Source organism: Grampus griseus (genome assembly GCF_964374135.1).
Source record: "Grampus griseus genome assembly, chromosome: 9".
Classification (NCBI taxonomy): domain Eukaryota; kingdom Metazoa; phylum Chordata; class Mammalia; order Artiodactyla; family Delphinidae; genus Grampus; species Grampus griseus.
In genome coordinates, this window is record NC_139003.1 from 103,453,883 (window position 1) to 103,481,649 (window position 27,767).

General features: G+C 34.5%; 1 protein-coding gene across 1 annotated transcript in view; it reads left to right on the top strand.

Annotated features, from left to right (window-relative positions):
• ZPBP (zona pellucida binding protein) overlaps positions 1-27,767 on the top strand; it is a gene marked incomplete at both ends in the record, with an annotated part of 102,455 nt that overhangs the window by 45,987 nt on the left and 28,701 nt on the right. The window contains 2 exons of the mRNA XM_082662014.1: positions 6,271-6,347; positions 18,909-19,086. Coding sequence (XP_082518140.1) covers positions 6,271-6,347; positions 18,909-19,086 — 255 coding nt within the window. The remainder of the gene's footprint in view (positions 1-6,270; positions 6,348-18,908; positions 19,087-27,767) is intronic.

Consider the following 27,767-nt stretch of genomic DNA (forward strand, 5'->3'; position numbering starts at 1 on the left):
GTACTTCTGTTATTGAGAGTATTTGCATTCAAATTGATATTAGCCCAGAGTTTTCTTTTCTTGTGATGTTATTGTCTGCCCTTGGTATCAGCATACTACTGGCTTCATGAAATGAGTTTTAAGAAGTGTCCCTTCCTCTTCTATTCTTTTGAAAGTGATGGAGAAAGATTTCTTTTAATAGTTAATGTTTGGTAGAGTTCACCACTGAAGCCATTGGGTCCAGGATTTTCTTTATTGGAAGATCATTGATTACTGATTTGATCTCTTTGTTACATTACTGTTCATATTTTGTGTTTCTTCTTGGGTCAGTTTAGATAATTTATATTTTCATCTATTTCATGTAAGTTATCTAATTTTTAGCATACTATTGTATATAATATTCTTATAATCCTTTTTATTTATGAAAGATAGATAGTAATGTCCTCTACTTTAATTTCTCTTTTATTCTTTGTCTAGATGTTTGTCTTTTGTCTAAAGTTAATATTGCTTTTCCAGCTTTCTTTTGATTCACGTTAGTATGGTGTGATTTTCTCCACCCCTTTACTTTTAGTCTATCAGTATCTTTATGTTTAAAGTGGGTCTCTTGTAGATGAGATATAATTAGATTTTTAAAAAATTCATTCAGACAGTCTCTGTTTTTTAATTGGTGAATTTAAACCATTGACTTTAAAAATGATTATTGGTGGAGTTGGATTAACATTTACCATATTTGTTACTGTTCTGTTGCCCCTTTTCTTTGTTTCTTTTTCCTCTTCCACTTTTTTGCCTTCTCTGGTTTTAATCAAGCATTTATATGACTCAATTTGTTTCTATTAACATATCAATTATAATTTGTTTTTTACTTTAAGTGTTTGCCCTGTAGTTTGCAGTACACTTTTATGACTAATCCAAGTCTACTTTCAAATAATGCTGTACCATTTCATGGGTAGTACAAGTACTTTACAATAGAATTCCCAAATTTGCCCTCTCTTCCCTTATAAAACTGCAGTAATTTATTTTACTCATCCATAAGCTTTTGAACAAGCTATTGTCAGATCAGTTAAGAATAAGAAAAACAGATTTACTATTACCTTCTTTTATTCCTTCTCTAGTGCCCTTCCTTTATTTAGATCCAAGTTGTGGACACGTATTGTTTTCCTTCTTTATGAAGAACTTCTTTTAATGTTTCTTATAAGTCTGGGTTTCTGGTGACAGATTCTCTCAATTTTTGTTTTTCTGAGAAAGTCTTTGTTTTTATTTCAGTTTTGAAGGATAATTTCACGGAATTCAGTATTTTAGTTTGGTGACTTTTTTTTTTTTCAATACTATGTTTAAAATCATTCACACTGTTCTCTTGCTTGCATGGCTTCTGAGGAGAAGTCTGATTTAATTCATTTATTTTTAATTTTTTTCCATTTTCTTACTGTGGTAAAATACACATACATAAAATTAATCTTAACCATTTCAAGTATACAGTTACATGGCATTAAATACATTCATGTCTAACTGTTATCATCATTTACCTCCAAAACACTTTCATTGTGGGAAGCTGATATTCTGTTTCTACTAAACAATAAGTTGCTCTTTTCCCTACAGCTCCTAGCATCTACCCTTCTACTTTCTATCTCTGTGATTTTATCTAAATATCTCATATAAGGGGAATCATACAGTAGTTTTCTGTTTGTTTCTGGCTTATTTCACTTAGCAAAATGTCCTCAAGGTTAGTCCATGTTGTAACATATGGCAGGATTTTCTTCCTTTTTAAGAACTAATAATATTTCATTCTGTGTATATACAACATTTTGCTTCTCCGTGAATGCATTGATGGCCACTTGTGTTGTTTTCAGTACACTATTGTGAATAATGCTGCTTATAGGTGCATTCAGTTCTTTTGGGTATATACTCAAAGGTGGATTTGCTAGATCATAATAGTAATTCTGTTTTTATTTTTATTTTTTTTTTGAGGAACTGCTACTATTTTTCCACAGTGGCTACAACATTTTACATTCCCACCAACAGTGTACAAGAGTTCCAATTCACCACATTCTCACCAGCACTAGTTATTTTCTTTTGTTTTCATAGTAACCATCCTAATGGGTGTTTGGTAGTGTCTCATTATAGTTTTGATTTGCATTTCCCTAAAAATTAGTTATGTTGAACATCGTTTCCTGAGCTTATTGGCCATTTCTACATCTTCTTTGGAGAAATTCCTTGTCAAATTCATTACCCATTTTTTTAAAAAAATTATTTATTTATTTGGCTGTGCTGGGTCTTAGTTGTAGCATGCTGGTTCTTAGTTGCAGCATGTGCGATCTAGTTCCCTGACCAGGGATCGAACCCAGGCCCCCTGCACTGGGAGCATGGAGTCTTAACCACTGGACCACCAGGGAAGTCCCTCATTGCCCACTTTTGTTTTTTTGTTCATTTTTTAATCTGGTTGTTTGCTTTTTTTGGTATTGAGTTTTAGGAGTTCTCTACATATTCTGTATATCTATCCCTTATCAGATATGTGACTTGCAGATATTTTCTCACATTCTGTAGGTTGCGTTTTAACTCTATTGCTATTGTGTTTTGATGCACACTTTAAAAAATTTTTTTGATAAAGTCCACTTGTCTGTTTTTTTCTTTTGTTTCTTGTACCTTTGGTGACATATCCAAGAAATCATTGCCAAATCCAATGAAGCTTTTGCCATAAGTTTTCCTCTAAGAATTTTGTAGTTTTATTTTTTACATTTAGGTTTTTGATCCATCTTGAGCTAATTTGCATGTATGGTGTTAGGTAAGAATCGAAATTCATCCTTTTGCATGTGGATATCCAGTTTTCCCAGCACCATTTATTGAAAAGGCAGTGCTTTCCCCATCGAATAGTGTTGACACCATTGTCAAAAATCATTTGGCCATATATGTGAGGGCTTATTTCTGGGCTGTCTGTTATATTGGTCAATATTTCTGTCTTTATGCCAGTAACACACTGTTTTGGTTACTGCAGCTTTGTAGTAAATTTTGAAATCAAGGATTGTGATTTTTAGCTTTATTCTTTTTTAAGACTTTATATAAAGTCCCTTGTGATTCTGCATAGATTTTAGTGTGGATTTTTCTGTTTTGCAGAAAATGTAGTTGGGATTTTAATGTTGATTGCATTGAGTCTATAGATTGTTTTGTGTAGTGTTGACATTTTAATGATGTTACCTTTTCCAGTCTGTGAACATTGCATGCATTTCTGTATGTCTTCTTTAATTTCTTTCAACAATGGTTAAGTTATAATTGTAAGTTAATTCCTGAGTATTGGTTAAGTTAATGGTTAATTAATTGGTTAATTCCTCAGTATTTTATTCTTTTTGATGCCTTTGTAAATGGAATTGTTCCCATAATTTTCTTTTCAGGCTTTTCATTGTAGTGTATAGAAATGTAGCTGATTTGTGCATTGACTTTGTATTGTGCAACTTTGCTGAGTTTATTTATTAGTTCTTAACAGTTTTATTTGTGGAATCTTACTTTCTGCATATGAGATCATAGCATCTCTGAACAGAAGTAATTTTCCTGCTTCTTTTCCAATTTGGACGCCTCTTATTTCGCTTTCCTGCCACAACGCACTGGCTACAACTTGCGCTATTGAGATGAAATGGCATAGCTGTATGTTGGCCCATCCCTGAATTCTGGCAATAAACCCCACTTGCGCATGGTGTATGGTCCTGTTAGTAAGCCCCTGAGTTTGGTTAGTATTTTGTTGAGTTTTTCATCAGTGTTGATTAGGGATATGGGACTGTAGTGTCTTATGGTGTCTTTGTCTGGCTTTTGTGTCTGGGTAACGCTGGCCTCAGAGGATGAGTTTAGAAGTGTTACCGCCTCTTCACCTTTTTGGAAGTGTTTGAAAGGATTGGTATTAATTCTTCTAACTGTTGTTAGAACTCACCACTGAAGTCATCCAGTCCTGGGTTATGACTGTTTTGTTTAAGACCTCTATTTCCTTACTTATCTTCTATCTGACTCTTCTATCCACTGTTGTGAGATATTGAAGTCTCCAAATGTTATTGTAGAAATGTATATTTCTCTTTTGAATGCTGTTAGTTTTTACTTCAAAAATTTTCATGGTCTGATATTAGGTATGTAAATGTTTATATTTGCATTACATATTCTTGCTGTGTTAAACCTTTTATTAGTATATATTGTCTTTATTTGTCTCTTATACCCTTTCTTGATTTTAAGTCTATTTTATCTCTTATGAGTATAACAGCTCTTGTTCTGTTTTGGTTACTATCTGCATGGAATATCTTTTTCCATCCTTTCATTTGCAATCTATTTTTGTTTTTGTATCTAAAGGGAGTCTCCTATAGACAGTACATAGTATGATTATGTTTTTTTAATTCATTCTCAAATCTCTCTCTTTTGACTTGAGAATTTAATCCACTTATTTATTTGTTTATTTTTGGCTGTGTTGGGACTTCATTGCTGCATGTGGGCTTTCTCTAGTTGTGGTGAGTGGGGGCTACTACTCATTGGGGTGTGTGGGCTTCTCACTGTGGTGGGCTCTCTTGCTGTGGAGCATGGGCTCTAGGCTTGCAGGCTTCAGTAGTTGGAGCATGTGGGCTCAGTAGTTGTGGCGCGTGGGCTCTAGGGAGCATGGGCTTCAGTAGTTGTGGCTCATGGGGTCTAGAGTGCAGGCTCAGTAGTTGTGGCACACGGGCTTAGTTGCTCTGTGGAATGTGGAATATTCCTGGTCCAGGGCTTGAACCCACGTCCCCTACTTTGGCAGGCGGATTCTTAACCACTGCGCCACCAGGGAAATCCCCAATCCAATTACTTTTAAAATGATTATTGATAATGCAGAATTTACCTGTGTCATTTTGCTATTTGTTTTCTTTATGCTTTATAGCAGTTTTGTTCCTCATTTCCTTCATTATAGTCTTTTTTGTGTAGTTGACTTTTTTGTAGTTAAATGTTGAAATCTTTTTCATTTCCTTTTGTGTATATTCTATAGTTATTTTCTTTGTTGTTACCACAGGAATTGCATTTCACATTCCTAAGTTTATAACACTCTAATCTGAATTTATACCAACCTAACTTCTACACCATTTGAAAACTCTCCTTTAACAGCTGTATCCCCACCTCTTTCAGTTGCTGATGACATAAACTTGCTACTTTATAAATTGTCTGCCCCAAAATATAAACTAATAATTATTTAAAATGAATTAGTCTCTTAATTTATATAGAAAACAAAGTGTGGAGTTACAAACCAAAGTTACAGTAATACTAGCCTTTAGACCAATTGTTTTTTTGTAAGTATATTAGGCTCTTAAGTCATATATAGAAAAATTGCTGTTACAATCCGATCTGACAGTAACAGCAGCTTCTGTCGTCCGTGTGCTTACCTTTGTTAAGGTCTTTATTTCTCTTCATGCAGCTTCACATTACCTCCTAGTATTCTTTCACTTCACCTGCAGAACTCCCTGAGCAGTTCTTGCTGGGCAGGTCAGGTGGTCACAAACTCCCTCAGCTCTTGTTTAGTTAGGAAAGTCTTCATTTCTCTTTCATTTTTGAAGGGCAATTTTGCAGGTTATAGGATTCTTTCCTTGCTCTTTGTTTTCTAGTACTTATCACCTTATCACAAAATATGTTTCTGTAATGATGACTGTTTATTGTTTTTATGTATTGTTGTTTATTCTCATTTTCTGCCTTAGAATATAATTTCCAGAGAGTCAGGGAGTTTGTAGATTTTGATCACTTATGTGTCTCAGACTCTTAGAATAACTCTTAGTATGTAATAGACTCTCGATAATTACTTATTAAATAAATAGGTACATCAATGCATGCATATATGACTATGTTCATCATTTTAGTTACCATGGCCACTACTGTAGTCCAACCTCATTCTCTTTTCAGTATTGTTATAATCATTTATCTCTTTGTAGAGATTAAGAATTGAGTTAGTCAAATGACTGACACTATGTTATATGGGTAGAGTTAAGTAGAATATTGAAAGAGTAAACACATTTATACATACATATACATATATATGGTATAAAAGGCAAAATAATTCCATTGTTAAAAATTGTATGATGTCAGTTGCCACATACTCTTAAGTTCACTGCAATAGGTTTTCCTGATTTATATAAGATAAATTTTTATGTTAGGTTTTTGGCTGAAAAGAGTGATTTAACATTTGGAAAATTGCTTAATTTTTTAGTGGAATAGAAATATTAGATACATGATCTATTTTATATTTCAAAAGCCAATTTAAATATTGTGATATAGTAGTTTAGACCCATGATAAAGTATAAAATATTTTCTCAGTTTCATCTCTAGACACTGAAAAAGGACGCAAACCATGTGCAGACCATAGTTGTGAATCTTCCAAAAGACTATCTAAGGTACGTTATGTGAGGTGAGAAAAAAGAGGAAGTGGTGAACATGCCCAGGGTGTGAGTAAGCATCTTAGCTATTTATAGAACACACCACCACCACCCCCAACATACACACTTAGGGAATTCAACAATAAAAATAAAACTTCATCAAATAATAAATGACGAGGATTTAGTGGAGTTAATATTTTTATGAAATGCTTTGAAATTTAGCATTTTGTAACTGATTGTATTAGGAAATAGGATTTTCCCATTTATAGGGCCTTGTTTGCTATTGCAAATTAATTTATAACTAATAATCCTGAAGAATTCTCTCCATGTTACTGTTATTAATCCTAAATAATAAATTTGATCTATACTGTTTATTAACTGTTTTCACATTGCTTTATACTCAGCATCTTGTATCTATGCTTAGGGTGAAAATTATGCTGTAACTTCCAGCAGCAATTTAATTTAGTTTTCTCTTTTACATTATGCTTAACATATTATTCATGCTCAGTAAATTTATGGCAGATTTCCCTACTTCAGATTACTCTTCAGTGACCCTGAACATTTTGTTAAAAATAATATTTTAAAATATTTGGAATAAAATGTAATTTACATTTGATGGTTATGAAAATTTTCTGTTAAAATCATAAGTAATGCATATTTATAGGTCAGTATCCATTACTTTTGCCTAGTGAAATTGACAGGGGGATGATTTCTTAATTTGTACTCACTAAGCCTCCTGAAATGTAGCTTAAATCATCTATTTATATATAACCAGATATTTCCATATAAAAAACTTCCATAGGGGTTACCTCTCATCCCAGGGATATATTTTTTCCTTTACTTTTGAAATAGGAGTTGAATTTTACGGCATTGAGAACAGAAGGCAATCTTATTTTCTAATTCTCTTTCTTAATCCCTGAGTACTATTTTAATTATTATTTAGTATACCCCACAAATTTTGTTAATATTTTGTTGAAATTTAAAATTTTCAAAATACTTTTTTTAATTTGTCTTGAGATATCTTCTTTGACCCATGTGTTAGAAGTGTGTTGTTTAATCTCCATTGATTTCTGTTTAATTACATTATGATCTGAGACCAGACATTGTATAATTTCTGTTCTTGTTGATTTGTTAAAGTGTGTGCTGTGGTGGAGTATATTGTCTGTCACAGTGAATGTTACATTTGAGCTTGAGGAGAGTGTGTATTCTCTTGATAGACGACAGTTATAACAGGTAATTCATGGTGGTGTTGAGTTCAACTATGTCCTTAGAATTCCTTCTTTTTTGTGGCTGTGTAAAATTCCATTATATGTGTAGGCCACAGTTTTTTATATATCCTTTCAACCACAGATGGACTTTTAGGTTGCTTCTTTGTCTTGGCTACTGTGAATAGTGAACATGGGAGTGTAGATATCTCTTTGAGATCCTGATTTCAGTTACTTTGGATATATACCTAGAAATGGAATTGCTAGATCATATGGTAATTCTATTTTTAATTTTTTGTGGACCTTCCATACTGTTTTCCATAGTGGCTGCATCAATTTACATTTATTCCAATAAAGTATAAGGATTCCCTTTTCTATATATCCTTACCAACACTTTAGGTCTTTTGTTTTTCTGATAATTGTCATTCTGACATGTGTGATGTGATAGTGCATTGCAGTTTTTATTGCATCTCCCTGATGGTTAGTTCTGTTAAGAATCTTCTCATATACCTGCTGATTGTTTGTATGTCTTCTTTGGAGAAATGTCTCTTCAGTTCCTTTGCCTATTTTAAAATTCAGATCATATGATTATTATTATTATTATTTTGCTATTGAGTTTTATGTCTTCCTTATATATTTTGGAAATTAACCCTTTATCTGGTACAGAGTTTACAAATACACTCCCATTTCATAGGTTGCCTTGTTATTTTCTTGTTCATTTCCTTTTCTGTTCAGAAACTTTTTAGTTTGAGGTAATCCCATTTGTCTGTTTTTGCCTTGTTGCCTGTGTTTTTTGGTATCATATCCAAGTTTTCATTGCTAAGGCCAGTGTCAGACTTTTTTTCTCTATATTTTCTTCCAGATATTTTACAGTTTCATGCCTTACATTTAAATATTTAATATATTTTGAATTGAGTTTTGTGTAAGTTAGAAGGGTCTGATTTCATTCTTTTCATCTGGAAAAATTGTTTGCCCAACACCATTTATTGAAGAGACTGTCCTTTCCCCATTGTGTATTCTTGGCTCTCTTGTGTAAGACCAGTTGACAGTATATGTGTGGGTTTATTTCTGGATACTCCATTCTGTTTCGCTGGACAATATATCTGTTTTTATGCCAATACCGTATGGTTTTGATCAATATAGCTTTGTAATGTAATTTGAAATCAGGACATGTGATGACTTCAGCTTTGTTCATCTTGCTCAAAATTGCTTTGACTGGGATATTTTGTAGTTCCAGATGAATTCTAGGGGTTTTTTTTCTTTATTTTCTGTTTCTGGAAAAAATGCCATTGGGATTTGGAAGCAAATTTCAATCAATGTCTAAATCCCTCTAGGTATTCTGGACACTTTCACAATAGTCTTCCATCTTAATGTAGGGTATCTTTACATTTATTTATTTTAAAAAAATTTCTCTCATCAATGTTTTTTAGTTTTTAATGTACACATCTCTCATCTTCCTACTTAATTTTACTTTTAAGTATTTTATTCTTCTTGTACTCATGTAAATGAGATTATTTTCTTGATATCCTTTTTAGATAGTTTCTTGCTAGTGTGTAGAAATACAACGGTGTTTTTAATGTTGATTTTGTATCATGCAGCTTTACTGAATTTGCTTATTCTAAGAGTTTTTGTGGAATCTTTAGTGTTTTCTGCATATATGAATATTTCATCTGAAAACAGATGATTTTACTTATTTGTTTCAGATTTGGATGATTTTTATTTGTTTTTCTTTTCTAATCACTCTCTTTAGGACTTTCAGTACTATATTGAATAGAAGTAGCAAGACTGGGCATCCTTTCTTTGCCCAGGTCTTAGAGAAAAGGTTTTCAGTTTTTCACTTTTGAATGTGCTGCTAGCTGTGGAATTTTTCTATATGGACTTAATTATTATATTTTGGCAAGTTCCTAACATTCTGACTTTATTGAGAAGTTTCATTATGAATGGATGTGAAATCATACTTTTCTACATCTATTGTGATAATCATATGATTTTTATTTTTCATTCTGTTAATGATTGATTTGTGTATGTTGAAACATCCTTGCATCCCAAAGATGCATCCCACTTGGTCATGGTGTATAATTCTTTTAATACATTGTTGAATTTGGTTTGCTAGTGTTTAGTTGAGGATTCTTGTATGTATGTTAATCAGGTATATTATCTTATAAATTTTTTTTCTTTTGGTGTCTTTTTCTGGTTTTGGTATCAGAGTGGTACTGGCCTCACAAAATGAGTTTGGAAGTGTTCCCTATACTGTTGTTTTTGAATGAAGTTTAAGAAGTTCTGTTATTAATTCTTCTTTAAATATATGGTAGAATTCATCTATGTTGACATCTGGTCCTGGAGCTTTCCTTGCTAGAAGGTTTTTGATAACTGATTCAGTCTTCTTGTTTATTACTGGTCTGTTCATGTTTTCTGTCTTTTTCTTATTTCTGAATTCAGCCTCTATATTTTGTATGTTTATAGGAATTTGCCATATATTCTAACTTATTCAATTTGTTGGCATATAGTTTTTCATAATAGTTCTCTATTATGATTTATGAAAGAAAATAATCATCTTTTCTCTTTCTGTGGCATCAGTTGTAATTTCTCCTCTTTCATTTCTTATTTTATGTTTTCTGATTTTATTTAAGTCTTCTCTCTTTTTTTCTTTGTTAGTCTTGCTCATTGTTTGTCTTCTTAGTTTATCTTTAAAAAAAACAGCTCTTAGTTTCATCATTGTTCTATTTTTGTGTTTTCTACTTCATTTATTTCTGCTGTAGTGTTTATTCCTTCTAACTATTGCAAACCTAACTTTGGGTTTAATTTGTCTTTCTTTTTCTAGTTTCTTGAGGTGTAAAGTTGGGTGTTTATTTGATATTTTTCTTTTTTTCTAACGTAGGCTTTTATTGCTATAAATTTACCTCATAGTACTGCTTTTTTTGCATCTCATAAATTTTAGTATTTTGTGTCTTTGTTTACGTTTGTCTCATGATATTTTCTTGTCTTCTTTGACTCAGTGATCCCAGGATGTGTTGTTTAAATTCCACATATTTGTGAATTGTTTTATTTTCCTTCTGTTATTGATTTCTAGGTCCACTTCATTGTGGTTGGAGGATATACTTGGTGTGAGCTTAATATTTTTATATTCATAAAGACATGTTTTGTGACCCATCCTAGAGAATGTTTGTATACACTTGAGAAGAATCCATTTTCTTCTGCTGTTGCATGGAACATTCTGTGGATCTGTTAAGTTCATTTGGTCTGTTGTGTTGTTCAAGTCTGGTAGTTCCTTATTGATTTGCTGTCTGAATATTCTATCGATTATTCAGATTGGAGTATTGAAATCTCCTACTATTATTGTATTGATGTCTATTCTTCCTTTCAGCTCTGTCAGTGTTTGCTTTATATACTTATATACTCTGATGTTGGGTGTATATATATGTTCTATCTTCCTGTTGAATTGATTCCTTAATCATTATATAATGACCTTTTTTGTTTCTTATTACAGTTTTGTGTTATTTCAAGGTGATTTTTTTGGGTATATGTACATCCATCCTTGCTCTGTTTGGTTGTCATCTGCATGGGATCTTTTTCCATGTTTCACTTTCAGCTTATAAGTGTCCTTAAATCTACAGCTAATATCTTGTAGACAGCATATACTTGGATGATCTTGTTTTGTCCATTAAGCCATGTCATGTTTTTTACAGGGGAGTTTAATCTATTTACATTTAAAGTTATTATTGATAGGTAAGGGCCTACTATTGTCATTTTGTTAATTATTTTCTGTATGTTTGTAGTATCTTTGTAGTCCTTTCTTCCAATGTTGCTGTCATCCTTTGTTATTTGACTTTTTTGTGCATTGATACACTTTGATTCCTTTCTCTTCTTTAAAGATATTTTCTTTTTGGTTATCGTGAAGCTTACATATAAATCTTATAACAGTCTACTTTAAGCTGATAACTTAGTTCATATGCAAGTCTGTATTGCATATGAATTGTGTATGAAAGTCTATACTTATACTCTCCTCTGCACAGTATGTTATTGATGTCACAAGTTACATTTTTCATATTGTACATCTAATTACAGATTTGTATACTTATATTTTTGATACTTTTGTCTGTAACTTTTATACTGGTTTAAAATGTCATTTATGTATCACCCTTACAGTATTACATTAGTCTGTATTTGCTGTGAGATTTATACTTTTTAATGTTGCTGTTAAGTGTTCTTTCATTTCATTTCATTTGATGAACTCTCTAGCAATTCTTCTAAGGCAGTTCACTCACTTGGGCAGAGCACTGAGATACTGGGACTTCTAATGGTGTTGAACTCTTTCAGTTTTTTTTTTTCTGGGAAACTCTTCATCTTTCCTTCATTTTCAAAGGACAGTTTGACAGATATAGTATTCCTGGTTCATAGTTTTGTTTGTTTGTTTCTTCACTTTGGATGTATCATTATGTACTCTCCTAGCCGGAAAGGTTTGTGCCAAGACATCCACTGATTTCTAATCACTGATAGTATTATTTGTGTGTGGGGGTGCCCTTTATTTGATGATGCTTTTCTCTAGCCACTTTCGTAGTTCTGTCTTTGTGAATATTGTCAAATTAATAACAATGTTTCTTGGTGTAGTTCCCTTTAGTACAACATATTTGGTATTCTTTAAGGTTTATGAATCTGTATGCCCATTCCCTCTGAAGATTGAGAAAGTTCTTTGGTATTATTTCTTTAAATAAGCTTTCTAGTCCTTTCTCTTTCTCTTCTTAAGGGAACTCCATAGTGCATGTATTGATTTAGGTAATGATATCAAATAAGCCTCATAGGATTTCTTCACTCTTTTTTTCTTTCTGTTTCTCTGACTGGACAATTTCAAATGATCTGTCTTTTAATTCATTGATTCTTTTCTATGCTTGATTGAGTCAACCTTTGAAGCTCTATTGAATTTTTAAGTCCAATCACTGTACTTTTCAAAATAGAATTTCTGTTTGGTTCTTTTTTATGGTTTGTATCTCTTTGTTGTACTTCTTGGATTTTGTGTGTGTGTGTGTGTGTGTGTGTGCACACGCACGCACATGTGCACATTGTTTTCTTGATTTTGTCTGTGTTTTCTTGTAGTTTACTGAGTTTCTTTAAGATTATATTGAATTATTTTTAGGTGATTCATAGATCTTCCTAACTTTGGCCTTTGTAGCTGGTTATTGGAGCTTTTTTTGTTGTTGTTCTTTTATGGTGTCATGTTTTATTGATTCTTTGTGATATGCTGGAATTGGTGCCTGTGCTTTTAAAGAAAAGTTTCCTCTTCCAATCTTTATGGTCTGGCTTCAGGAGAGAATGACCTTTACCAGACTAGAGTTTCTAGGAGTCTCTCATACCTTTCTTATGGCTGCACCTCCTCAAGTCTTGCTTTTTCCTGGGGTGGATGTCTTAGAATTATTTCTTCTCTCAATCCTACAGAGCCATGTCAGGTTATGAGAGTCACATCAAGTGCTAAGAGCAAACCACTTCTTTTTCCTGAGGGCAGTGCCTGAAATGCCAAGGCTTTTTATGCATCTTCCATTTCTCTCCCTCCCTCCTAAAGGGGATGTCTTGGAGTTTGCTCCCTCTCTGTAGTCTGCAGAGTCATGCCAAATGCCCCAAGAGTCACCTTTCCCTTTTCCCCAGGGTAGTGCCCTTGATTCTGAGCCATGGGTTGCAAGCTCCATCTCTCTTCCTCTCTCCTGAAGGAACAGTCTCAGGGTTGTGCACCTTCACCAAAGTTTGCAGAGTTTAACTTGCTGCAGGCTTCTGTACCACCTGCTTAGATCTGTGTGCCAGCTGTCAGGGCACACGTGCCAGGTGCCATGAGTTTCCACCCCTTTTCTTTGTTCTCAGCTTTCTCTAAATGATTCGGCCATGCTAATTTCCTCAGAGTTCTAGGTGCAGTAAGAGAAAAGTAGACCTCCAGAAGGAGTCCACATGGGAAGTGACCCCAAGCTTGGGAAAGCCAAACCTTCACGTTGCATTTTCCTTCCCCTGAGGGAGAAGTTGTGGTCTAGGGGGATCTCTCTGGGTGCTCAGTTTTGGTGACCTGGGAAAGTGGTGATGCAGTCAAAGTGAAAGAGTTTTTCTTAGCATTTTCAGTGTGCTTGATCTTGGGTTTTGTGGCCCATGGGGGTGCTGGAACATTTCTACTATATTCAGGAGTTCTTAAAAAGTATTTTCATCCCTGAATCGTTGTCAAATCAGTGTTTTTGTGCAGTGAAGACTGGAATCTCCTATTCTGCCGTGTGGCTGACAGCATTCCTTTTGGATATAGTTAACAATCCAGCTAACAAATCAAGTTAATAATCCCTGCCTCTTAATTAGAAAATTTAGACCAATTACATTTAATTTAATTATCAAAGATTTGGATTTAAATCCACCATTTTTTTCTATTTGTCCCATCTCTTGTAACTTTTTCCTTTTATTCTTTCTTTTGGATGATTGTGCCTTTTAAAGAATGATACTGTTTTATAGTCTTGTTCATTGCTTTATTGTTTTCAAATCATACTTCTACTTTATGTGGATGGGTTTTTATCATTCTATTATATATCATTTAACCTGGTTTTCTATTCTTCTGGTTTTGCTCCTTCCCTATCTTCTTTGGATTGATTAAACTTTTTTTAACTGACTTTTTTCTTGTTATATTTTTTTTCACTCTTCTTCTGGATTTGTTTCAAATTTTAACATATTCTTCATAGCAGAACCAAAACTTACTTAGTTTATAGTACCTTCCAAAAAAGTACAAAAGCCTTAAAGACCCTTAACTCTTATGACCTGTTTTTATCTTTCAAGGTTTTGTTTTCTAGTATTCTAGTATTTTTTTTAATTTTTCACTTATTATTAAGATTGTTTCAGAATGTCAGTGTCTGTTTAGATTTACCCACAGTTTTATCCATTTCTTTGCTTACAATTTCTTCTTGCCTCTTAGTCTTTCCTTATGTATTTTTCCGTCTTCCTATATTTATTGTTCCACTGAAATCTGAGGATTCATTACTTTGATCAGTTCTGGAAATTTTTTCTGCCAGAACACCTTTGAAAAGTACCTGTTGCCCCATTTGCTTCTCTTGAACTCCCATTTAGTATGTTTCAGGTTATGTCATTTATTTCTCCACCTCTCTCTTACTTTTTTTTCTTTTTTTAAATATGTTCTTCATTCTGAGTAATTTTTTTTTTTTTGCGGTACATGGGCCTCTCACTGTGTGGCCTCTCCCGCTGCAGAGCACAGGCTCTGGATGCACAAGCTCAGCAGCCATGGCTCACAGGCCTAGCCGCTCAGTGGCATGTGGGATCTTCCCAGACCGGGGCATGAACCCACGTCCCCTGCATCGGCAGGCAGACTCTCAACCACTGTGCCACCAGGGAAGCCCATTCTGAGTAATTTCTTCAATTATTTATTGCATTTAATTGTTCTGGCTCCAGCAGGGCCTAATCTGATGTTCAGTCTGTCCACTGAGTTTTTAATTTCACTACATTTTTTACTGCCTTCATTAACTGTAATTTAAGTAGGTAATTTTTCAAATATACTTTCTCTTTTATTGTGATATAAATTTCCTTTCCTGTGTTTTCATACCACTTTTATGTCTTCATGTGTTCTAAGGATACTTCATATCATTTTTTGCTATTTTAGGTCCCTGGAGCTCCATTATCTGAATTTCTTGATGTTCTAATTTGGCAGTTTGTTGACCCCACCGTTGTTTCTTAGTTCATCCTCTGCTTCATAATTCTGGCTGATAAGACATGTTTGTCAGTCCTGTATCAGTAGATGTAGCCCCTTTGGCTTAGGTTGTGTGTGTTTTTCTGTAAAGTTACTATGTTTGCTTTTGCCTAATGTTCCATGGTTGTTCTCAATCAAAGCCAAATTTTTATGTTAATTTCTGACTTGGGGATCTTGTACCACACAGAAAGTACAACAAAACCCCACACCCACTTTGAAAGCAAACCATCATGTAGGAATTCACTGAGGAGTTTTGCTTTCCCCCATCCCTCCACTCCATCACCCCCTCCTGCTGCCCCTCCCTACCCTATTGAGAGTCTTTCTTGTTATTTCCCTTTTGTTTTGTTTTGTTTTTTTGGTTTTTTGCGGTACGCGGGCCTCTCACCGCTGTGGCCTCTCCCGTTGCGGAGCACAGGCTCCGGACGCGCAGGCCCAGCGGCCATGGCTCACGGGCCCAGCCGCTCCGCGGCACGTGGGATCCTCCCGGACCGGGGCACAAACCCGCGTCCCCTGCATCGGCAGGCGGACTCCCAACCACTGCGCCACCAGGGAAGCCCTTATTTCCTTTTTGTAATTGAATTTCTTTTCCTGTTCCACTGTTTTACTTAGAGTCTTTCTTGGTTGTTTATTTTGTTTGTTTTTAACAGCTTTAAGCCTTTTTTCCTTAGCTCTTTTGTTTGTTAAATTATAACACTCTGGAATACTCAGATTGACATGAAATGAAATAGGGACTCAGCTAATATTAGGTTTTTAATTTTCGTTTTTAGCAACTTTTTCTCTTTCTTTCTGTCTTTCCCTGTCTTCCTTTTTTCCTTTCTACTTTTTTCTTCCTCTCTTATTGTTGAAATATAGGTACACAATATCTGCTGTGTTATGTTCAGTTAGGTGATTTTTAGCAGGGTGATTTTTCAGACTATCTAGTGCACCAAATGGTTGGAAATGTGAAATCTTTTTCTGTATTTTTAAATGTCATTTCTCTCCTCTCACTCCTATTTATCTGCTTGCTTTTTTCAATTAGAAATATACTACTTTAAAGAACTTTAATGTGACAGTTTAAATCTCTAATAATTTCAAAAGCTAAATTATAATTTATCTTTAATCTTTCTTCTAAAAATTCTGGTTTTCTAATACAGGTTTCATTTCTTGTGGAGCAACTACCATTTCAGTGACAATGCTGAGTGAAGAGTCGATTCTTTTGTCTTTTGCTTCAGGACTGAAGTAGACTACATTGCAAAGTTAAATTTTTCTTTATTCTAAAGTTCTGGGATTCATTATTCTTCTTAGCAGTGGATTCCAACTTTCATAGAATTCAAACTATTATATAACCCTTTACTTTCTTCCTCTTCCCTTTGGCGCTGCTTTGAAACTGAGCTTTATCTCATAGTTCTCTGCCTGTTTTACTGATATGAGTGAGTGTACATCATCCATGCTGATGTTCCTACCACGAGAAGGACAACTTTGTGTTTTTGTTTTAAACTTTTTTGACAGTTCTTCATTGGGACATTTTCCTGTAAGATCTGGACACCCTACCTCTCATTTGCTCACTGAGCACTGAGATCACCAGTCTTTTCTATGCAAATTCACAATTCTTTCCATTTCATCCAAGATACTGTAAGCCTCTCCTTTTTTGTTTTTTGGGGTTTTGTTTTTTGCTTTTTAATTCCAGCCCCATTTGATGACTATAGTCATTTTCCAAAGAGATTCCCCAAATATAGCTGTTAACCAAAGTTTTCCAACAGACTCCATCTTAAAAGTGTATTGTCCATAACACCTGGTACATAATGAATTCTCCCCTCATGGATACTGGAGCTCCAATTCATCTCTGGTTGTGTATAATGTATGCCATTTTTTTGCCTATCCTAGGACTCTCATTGCTTACTGGACTAATGTAGAGCACATATTAAGCCTTTCTAGTTGTCTTTTTCAGTACCTAATGTGGCATGATCTGTTGAGCAGGTTATGGTATTTAAAGTAAGCTGTTCAGCTTCTCCACGCAGAAGTTTATATAGTTTACAAACTGCTTATTGTTGAAGTGGTAATGATTTCTTGTTCTAGTCTTGTAATCAATAACCAATAATTATAGAACATATTCCTTTCATATATGCTTAATAAGTCTATAAAATTTGGGGATGGGTGGGTGAAGGGAGGAGTAGCTTGGGCCAGGCAATCTGATGTTTATTCAGTTGTATTAATTCTTTGTGATTAAGGTGATTCAGGTGATTATGAAGAATTTCTATAATTATGATTTGTTCTTATGTCATCCAAATTTGTCCAAAAATTTTTACTTTAAAATCTTTAATCTTTACCCAATTCAGAGAATTCTTCAGTTTCACACTTTCTTTGGTACAAATAATTAACCCCATGTCAACCATCAACATACTCATTATTTAAAAAAAATATTTAGTCAATGATTCAAATAATTTCTTGCCTTCTTTCCATTTTTATCAAATAAGAGATTTATCCTCATTCTCCTTCTTAGAAAGAAAACAGGAAAGAAGAATCTGATTTACATGATAATTTTTGTTCTTGTCAGGTTTTGCGAGGTATAGTTTCATTGTTTTTTTTTTCTTTCTTTTTCCTGCATAGGGTGTCAGGAAGCCAAGTGATTATGATCATGTCTCCTGATACTTTTATTTGTAGTCTTGCATTTAAATATAGTTAATTGGATACCAGATTTGTAGCTAATTAATTCATAAGCACTTCCTTAACCAAAATTGTAAATAGCAGTAAATTTGACAGAATTTATTAGAAGTACAAGAAAACCATTTAGGCTGTAAAAATATAGTAATTCAGTAATAGAATGAGTTGAATGCAGTATATTGAAAAACACTTTTACAATTATTTATAGAAATTTTCATCAGAGGGATGTAATTTGTAAGGTACCTGGAGAAGTCAGTAGATTGAGATGCACCATTCGTGGTTATAGATGAGCACGATTTCATTTACCCCTGCTTCTGACTACATGAGAGGTGCAGGTGAGCATAGGAGAACTGAGCAGAACTAACTAGCTTGTAGAGGGTGTGAACTCATGACCATACCTCATGCTTTACCAGGTAAGGCTTACCAGCCACTGAAAAGTATAAGCCTCTTGTTACTTTTCGGAGTCAAGCCAGAATAATTACTACACGTAAAAAGGTAATTAATTATAGGTCAGAATTATGCCTTAATTATTTTGTAAATTTGATTTTTGAAACAGAGCTATAAGTTCTAACATGTGCTGCATGCTATCTTTAAACCTAATTTTTCTTTATGTAAAGAGTGGAGCAGATGTCTCAGGATATGCTTCTTAAAGATTCTTAAAGTACATTTCTTTAAGAACATTTAATTGTTAGAGTACCCTTCTGAAAGTACATTTAATTTCAGAGAGCTGTCTTGTTTTGCTCTTATGCCCATCCATATATTATTCAAAACCAAAGGGACCAAAAAGTTTGGTTATATATTGAAATATTTTCTTTGTGTTGTATATGGAAGTACTTTTAGAAATATTTGAGGTTTATAGGTGATATCTTTTCAGTTTTACAGGTGTTATTTATATCCTATGAATTCAAGAAAAAATAAGGACCTTGAGAATTTGTTTCCCCTGCTTCTAAATACATAAGCATCCTTATTTGTTCTAAAATTACATTTATGTGATAATTTTTTCATACTTTATTTCTATTTTAGGCTAAAATTCTCATAGAGAGATTTTTTAATCAACAAGTGGAAGTTCTGGGCAGACGTGCAGAGCCGTTGCCTGAGATATACTACATTGAGGGTACTCTCCAAATGGTTTGGATTAATCGCTGCTTCCCAGGGTATGGAGTGAATACCCTGAAACACCCAAAATGTCCTGAGTGCTGTGGTATGTAATGAACTATGATTTTATGGTTTATATGTATGAAAATTCACTTGTCTTCATTATGCCTAAGTGAATGTCTATCACTTATTTTTACTATCATTTAGGTTTGAAATAGTGTGTTTGAAAAGACTATGTCAATCTGAAGATTTAAAAGAAAAAGGCCAACTTAATTCTGGCCTTGTTTTACTACTAGAGTAAAGAGGGGTTGGGGTGTTAGGCAGTTGTCTGGGAGGAAGCACAAATACTAGTTATGAGACACCTAGAGTTACTTAACAGCCAAAATATATTTCTTTTAGAATCAATTTTTGAAGAGTTTACATTTGTATAGTCTGGATTAGGTAACTTTTTCACTTTTTTTAAAAGTAAGTATATGAGTTGCTTTATTACCAGTTGTTCCTTCTGACCGTTGATCCTAGCACTAAAGGATCTGAGCATCTATCTGGCTTCCCCATCTTTGTGCTCATTATAGGACCATCTATAGAGGCTGTTTAGGATGAGAACGTGGACTCACAGTCTCAGAATTTCCATCTGCAGCTGTGGAGTGAGCCAATTAACCTTCAGTCTTGAAAGACTTCCCAACATAAATATCACTACATTAGTGCCATTGTTTGAGTCTTCTCTGTTCTTCCCTCTTTTCTACTATCTTATGTTAGATTAAAAACCTTTTCATATGGTAGAACACTAAATATTATTTTTGCTTTGCTTTATTTAACTTGGTTAGATTTTGCTTTACTTTTTCATAATATTGGTTTTGTTTAAGGATATGAAATTTGACAAAATGTACTGAAAATTTATCTCAGGAAATACAATACAAATTTAACAAATAAATCACTTACAAATGCCAACCTTGTGACTGTTTTGATAATCTGTGATTACGCATATCACGCTAGAGCACAGAAAATGATGAAGAAAAGCCTGGTGATGCCAAACAGTGAAACCAAAACTTAGTAGTTTAGCTGTCTATTAAATGCATTTATATTGCCTGTCAATAAAGCCTTAAGACAAACTTAAAAATTTAAATAGTTGCATCTTATTAATTCTAAGAATTTTGAAATAAACATAGCTCTTTCAGTTGAAATGATAGGTTTCATCATAATGAAATTATTATGAATAATAATTTCATCATTGGAGTTTTTTTGCATGTATAAAAGTTCAGATAAACCCAATTTTCAGGTACTCTAATTTTACCATGTAATTATAACATTCAGCATTATTATATGCTGTACTATTTGATCAAGTTCATTAAGCAACTCTTTTACTCCTGACAACAAACACCATGGGAAGTATATAATGAAACTGTTGTATAAATCTCCAAAATATTTTCTGCCCCTGAAATACTGCTTTGCTCTCCCAAATATATGTCTTGGCCCACAGAGCTTAGAGATACAGGAGATGCATTCAGGAAACAATTAGAGAACAAGAGACCACCAAACTACGGGGAAGAGAACGGAAAGGAGATTATATAAAGCAAACTAAGTTAGAGATAGGATGAATCTCTATATAGGATTAATATAATTGAAAAAAAGGCTTTCTGAGTGATTTGAGACTTGAGGTAAGACTTTGAAGATACAAGCTTAGCAAGTACCACCCAAGCAAGGGCATGACTGAGTGTCAGATTTCTGGGGGAATTTTGCTTGACTGGGACTAGAGGATTAGTATCAGAAGAGCTGTGGGGAATGACAGGCTTTGAAAGCAAAGTGGGAGAGTTCAAATTTAATGTGGCAATAAGAGTCATATCTTTGCGTAGAGGAGAGAAATAACATTTATTTTTTGAATTTTATGGGATCATTATCATTGCTCAGTACACTTATCAAGTATTGATTTGCTGTATCTCATTTTGTGTTGTTCTATGGTAAATAAATATTTTAATTTAGAATTACCTTTATGCTATTATCATCTCTGTTCGATTACTTAAGCGAGACTGAGCTCCTTTTTTGCACAGAACTCATTAAATATAATGTGACCTTCAGGTCCCCATCATATACAGTCATTTTTAAAGAATTTTTACAGTGATTAATACAGTCTATATTACAGAAGGCTATTACTTTAAAAATTTTAAAGAGCACATACTACCCAAAAAACATTTATATCATTCTCCAAATTGGTAGGCACTATAAAATATAACAATAGTTATAAGACAAAATTAACATATTAAATGAACTTACCCATTCAAGTGTGAAATGGAATACTAGATAGAAGCACATAAAACATATGAGATACTTTGTAAAGTGACTTAACTTCCAAAATGAAAACACACCAAGTTTATGTTCAGCAAAGATTGAATAAGCATGTCTATTATGTGAGGGAAGCTTATTTACTTTCTCAGCAGTTGGTAAAGTAAACGGTGATGTTTTCTTGTTTTTTGGATATCTTTACTCATTTAATCTTTATGTCTAGATCACAGATAAAGATCGTTTGCTTATAAACCTAGAGACTTAACATTTCTACCTGTATTATTTTTCTCATTTCTAGTTAATTTAGCATTTTAAATTGATTTTCACTGGAAGTACTTCTTTACACATTATCATTCTTACTATATGCATCATTTTGTCAATCATTTTGACACTGAATAATGAAAAAGTTCTAATTTGTGAATTATAGATGCCTCATAATTTCATAAATTATATCATAAAGATACTACAACCAAAGACCAGCTAGAATATTATATTGTTTCTGATAGAATTTTTTAAAACACAGATTCTAAAATATGTTTTACTGTGTAATTTCTGTAGTTTCTATTATTTCTGTAAGACTATGTATTTTGCTTTCCTTTTTATTTTATTCCTATTTAAGCTCATCAAATGACATGCTTTTTTTGACATAATATCCCACTCCTCCTTCTTCTTCCTCTTTAAACTATGGCACTGTCTCAAAGTTACCTGAAGACCTTCTCAAAAATATATCCAAGGTGTGGGAGCCACACATTTACGTTTATAAGCATCCTAGGTGATTTGATGGACATGAAAGTTTGAGTCTCTTGAGTATTGGTGTTGATAAAGTGATACCTAGATAGGACGCCTTTCCTCCTAATGAGGCAGCACACTGTTTTTCATTGACTGTTATGGATGAATGTATAGCTCACTAATAGTTTATGCAGCACTGTTGTTTTCTGTTGCTTTCTTTATAAGTAAGGTTTTCTGTTGCACATCCAAAGCTTTGGGGAGTCCCAGGAAACTTAAGCAAGGAGCTCTTTCATGGTGATATAGTGTCTGTGTTAGTAGTTAGAAATAATTAGGTTATAGGTTAAACATCTTGAGATAATTTTATTAATAAAGTATACTTTTGTAATTTAATTTTACAGTGAAAGTGAATTGTTCAGTAGATACAGTTGTTTTTAATAAGGTATTTTAGACTCTAAAAATTTATCCTGCTCAGACATGCAACCATGAACTCTTGTTTTAGTTTTACATCTAAGGACCAAAAAAATGTGCTGTCAACAAAGCAGACTTTAAGGCAAGAAGTCTTACTAGTTATACAGAGAGGCATTAAGTAATGATGAAAGGGTAGGTCTAACAAGAAAAGGTGAAAATAAAATATTTCTAAATCTGTGAGGATTTAACATAGGTCTGAAATACATAAAACAATAATTGTCAGGTAACACTGGCATATAAAGCCATATAGAAAAAATTAAGATTGGACCCAGCTAAAAATTCACTTCCAGATGTATTACAGACATATATACATAAAGAACTGTAAATGTTTTAGAATATAACAAGAAAATATCGTGTCTTCAGTATCAGAAAAAGATTTCCAGAAAAACACACAAAAATCACTAACTTTAATAAAAAACGTTTTTGTCTACATAAAATTTGAGTGCTTATGTTTATCAAAAGACACTGCAAAGAGAGAAAAGATAATCTACAGAATGGGAAAATTATTTATAATGGATATACCCAACAAAAGACTAGGATATATAAAGAACCCATAGAAAACATTTTTTAAAAAGACAGAACAATTTTGAAAAATGGGAAAAGATTTTAACAAGTAATTCACAAAAGAGTAATTCCAAATGGTCAATGGATCCATGAAAATATGTTCAACCTTTTTGTAATCAGGGAAATGTAAATTAAAAACAAAATGAGCTCCTACTACGCAACTATCAGGTGGGCAAAAAATACATAGTCTCAATACACTAGGTGTTCAAAAAAATGTGGAGTCTCGGAGCAGCATACACTGCCTGAGTGAGTATAAATCTTGCCTCTTGGGCAGCAGTTTGGTATTATTGTAAACATGACGATGCACATACTCTATGATCTAGCATTTGACTCTCAGGGAAATTTCCTCTCAGCATATTTTCTCATAGTCCCAAACTAGAGACAACCTAAACGTCTATTCATAGTAAAATGTACAAATAAACAGTGATGTATTCATACAATGGAATGGCTATAATTGGTGAATGGGAATTACAACCACATGAATATATTTTATAAATATAACTTGTGGAAAAGAAGCTAAGGACAATGGAATCCATGTAATTTAGGCATAGCTAAACTCTGTTTTATAGAGATTTATTTGTGAATGCTAAAAGCTAAAACTATAGTGCAATCCAAGGAAATTATCACCATGACACAGAAGAAGACTAGTGCTGATTTGTGGATGGGAAGGAGTGTGAGTGGGTGGGACATAGGCAGAGTGTTAAAAGGTGGCAGATTTCTACGTTATGGCCTCAATTGTTTCTAGACAGGTTTTCTATGCAAACATTCATTATATTGTACATTTATGTCTTATTTTTTCCATGTGTTAGATTTCATAATAAAAAGGTAAAAAATTAAAATTTTCCCTTAAAGCTTGAACCCCATTGTTAACAACACTAAAGGCACGCTAAGGAAAAATAAGAAGTGCTTTCTTTCTCTAATACTTCAAATTTATAATTTGTGTATAGTATCACCTGATTTTTGTCTTCATAAATTTATAATTTTAACAGAGCTATCAATAAATGGTTCAGTGGGAATAATGAAATTATAATTTTTTTTCTGTTAACCATTAAGTTGTAAATATCATTCCATATTACTCTACTGTCTTCTTATTACTTTTGTTTGTTAAAAATGGCCAACTAATTGTAGGAATTATGTTTAAACATTTTGTTTATGTTGGAATTTAGATTATTTCCTATTTTTATTATTATAGTAAATGTTATTTACAAGAATACTTAACCAGCTTTTATTTTTTGAGTATTTCCTTGTATAAATTTACAGAAATGTGAGTACTAATCTTAAATAATGGGCATTTTGAGTTTTCACATTTTTGGTGTGTTATTTTAACAGTTCAAAACGTTCATAGTATCTTAACCTCTCTCACAATGTATGTGTAACTACAGACTTTTTTTTTTTTTTGCGGTACGCGGGCCTCTCACTGCTGTGGCCTCTCCCGTTGTGGAGCACAGGCTCCGGAGGCGCAGGCTCAGCGGCCATGGCTCACGGGCTCAGCCGCTCCGCGGCATGTGGGATCCTCCCCGACCGGGGCACGAACCCGTGTCCCCTGCATCGGCAGGCGGACTCTCAACCACTGCGCCACCAGGGAAGCCCTACAGACATTTTTGAATGTCCTCTAATTGATTCTGAGCATGACTTTTCAAAAATTAAAAAGCAAAATTTTATAGCCGTGTAAAGACTGTATCTCTCACCCTGCTGTGTTCTGCTTAGACTGACATCTTTATCTGGGAGATTTCACAGGTCTGCCTGCCACACAGAGCTTGTTAACTGGACAGCCATCCATAGCACTTTATAACTGCTCATTCCCTTCTCTCTCCCCCACTGCCTTCCTACAGTTAAATTCTTGTTTAGATCTTTCACCCAAATTCATCTGCTTGTCTTCATCCCCACTGTAGTCATCTTAATTTGGATTCCATTTTCTTGTGCCTGGAATGATTAGTCTTTTCCTAACTGGTATCCCTTTACTTTTTCTCCTTTTCAGTCCATAGCTCACATTGCTTCCGATTATACTTGTAAATTCCAAGTGTAATCACCTCATTATTTTAAAACCTACAATAATAAAACCCTGGCTTCATAGGATAACCTATTATACGCTTTGTAAGCCAAATCTTCCTTATCTTGAGCAACTAACCCTTTATTGTAACACTGATGTCATTTTTTATATTTTATTCCTCCAGGAAATGTGTTAGAATTCAGCAACACATAGCATGCTTACTAAGTGTCTGGCACTGGGGATACATTGATGAGAGACATGAACAAGTTGCTTCTCTGGTGTTTATATTTTGTCTGGGCAAGCAGCTTATAAACAAACAGGTGAATAAAGTCTTTGCATATGATGATAGGCACAATAACAAGCATTAAACAAGGTGATATGATGCACCCTAGTGTACCTGGCAGGATTTAAACAGTAAACAGGAGATCTGCTCACTAGTATTTTGAATAGGATTGAATGAAAGTGCCACTGTCAGAGGTCTGGGTAGGGATAAGGGATGTTGAGGCCCTGGGACTACAGCATCTTGAAGCAGCTACCATCCATAGGCTTGAAGAATGATGAGGGAAGAATGAAACAGTGGCCTGTGAGAGCTGGGGAAGCAGGGCTGCCTGACACCAGCTGAGCTGTAGGCGCACAGTGAGACAGCCACTCCATAAAACTGGCAGGAGGCAAGAGGAAGATAAATGTCCTGTCCTGCTGTCCTCTCATGGAGCCTTCCTGTGGCCAGACCCAAAGGAAGGGAACCTGGGTGATGGAGTCCATAGAGGTTAGCTCCAAGAGAGGGAGCAGGGCAGAGAAGGGTGGGTGATGGACCAGGTTTGGGGTTCAATTGGAGACTACCATGGAGAGTGTCTAGGGTGAAACTAGGGGATCCATCAGTTGGATTGTCAAGGATGACTTCACTCAGAAAGTGACTCCTGGGACTTCCCTGGTGGTCCAGTGGCTAAGGCCCCATGCTCCCAATGCAGGGGGCCTGGGTTCGATCCCTGGCCAGGGAACTAGATCCCTCATGCCACGACTAGGATTTCACATGCTGCAGCTACAGATCCTGCATGCCACAACTAAAAGATCCCTCATGCCGCAACTATAGATCCTGCATGCTGCAACTAAAAGATCCCACATGCCGCAATTAGGACCCGGCTCAGCCAAATATAAATGAATAAATAAATAAATAAATTTGTTTTAAAAAGTGACTCTTGAGTTGAGCCCTGCATGATAAATGGGAGAAGATTATACAGAGATTTGTGTACCGAGTTTTCCTAGCAGAGAGAAAACACATACAAAGGCATGACTAAGGACATGCTTCAGAGCTGATTACTGGCCGCAGCAATAGAAAGTAGATTTAGTATATTTAAGACACAATCAAGAAAAAGTGTTTATGGAATGTAAAAGCAGGAGGAAAGGGAAGAATAGAGTAGTTCTTATGTTTAAACATGAGTAGGTGGTATATACTGAAATCCCAGTTGAATTGTTTTATATTATGTGAAGTTGTAGTCTGATTTTATTTCATGTAGAACGCCCAGTTTCTCAGTGTGATTTATTGAGAAGTTCATCCTTTATCCAGTGCTACACTTAAGTATCTCTAAAGGCAGATATGTTTCTGAATACTCTTGTTCCACTGATATGTTCGTCTATCCCCAGCAATCACGCTACTGGGCATATACCCTGAGAAAATCATAATTCAAAAAATCACATGCACCCCAATGTTCATTGCAGCACTATTTACAATAGCCAGGTCATGGAAGCAACCTGAATGCCCATCAACAGATGAATGGATAAAGATGATGTGGTACATATATACAATGGAATATTACTCAGACATAACAGGAAATTAAATTGGGTCATTTGTAGAGATGTGGATGGACCTAGACTCTGTCATACAGAGTGAAGTAAGTCAGAAAGAGAAAAACAAATATCATATATTAACGCATATATGTGGAATCTAGAAAAATGGTACAGATGAACCTATTTGCAGGGCAGGAATAGAAACACAGGTGTAGAGAACAGACGTGTGGACATGGGGGAAAGGAGAGGGTGGGATGAATTGGGAGATTAGGTTTGACATAAATACGCTACCATGTATAAAATACATGGCTAGTGGGAACCAGCTGTATAGTACAGGGAGTGCAGCTCAGTGCTCTGTGATGACCTAGGTGGGTGGGATGGAGGGTGGTGGGAGGGACGTCCAAGAGGGAGGGGATACATGTATACATATAGCTGATTCACTTCATTGTACTAACAATGAAGTAGAACAATGTACTACTACATTAGTTAGTACTACAAGTACTAACAATGTTAGTAGAAACTAACACAACAGTGTAAAACAGTTATACTCCAATTAAAAAAAAACAGTTATAACTTTTAATGAGTCTCAGTCTCTGATAAGGCATGTCCTTTTGTATTGGGTTGGCCAGAAAGTTCATTCGGGCTTGTCTGTAACATCTTACAGAAAAACCCAAGCGAACTTTTTTGGCAAACCCAATGTTATGAGATCCATTGCCTCTCCATTCAAACTTTTGGATCAGCTTGTCAAGTTCTATAAAAATGGCTGTTGGATTATGATCGCCACTTCACTGAATCTACAATGCTATTTGGGAGAATTGTCATCCTACCAGTACTGAGTCTTTCAATTCATGAACATGATGTGTGTGTGTGCGTGCGTGCGCGCGCGTGCACGCACATGTGCTTCTTCATTAAAATATATCCCATTAAATCTTCATTTAAATGTATCCCAATTGTAATTGTTCTTATAGAGTTCT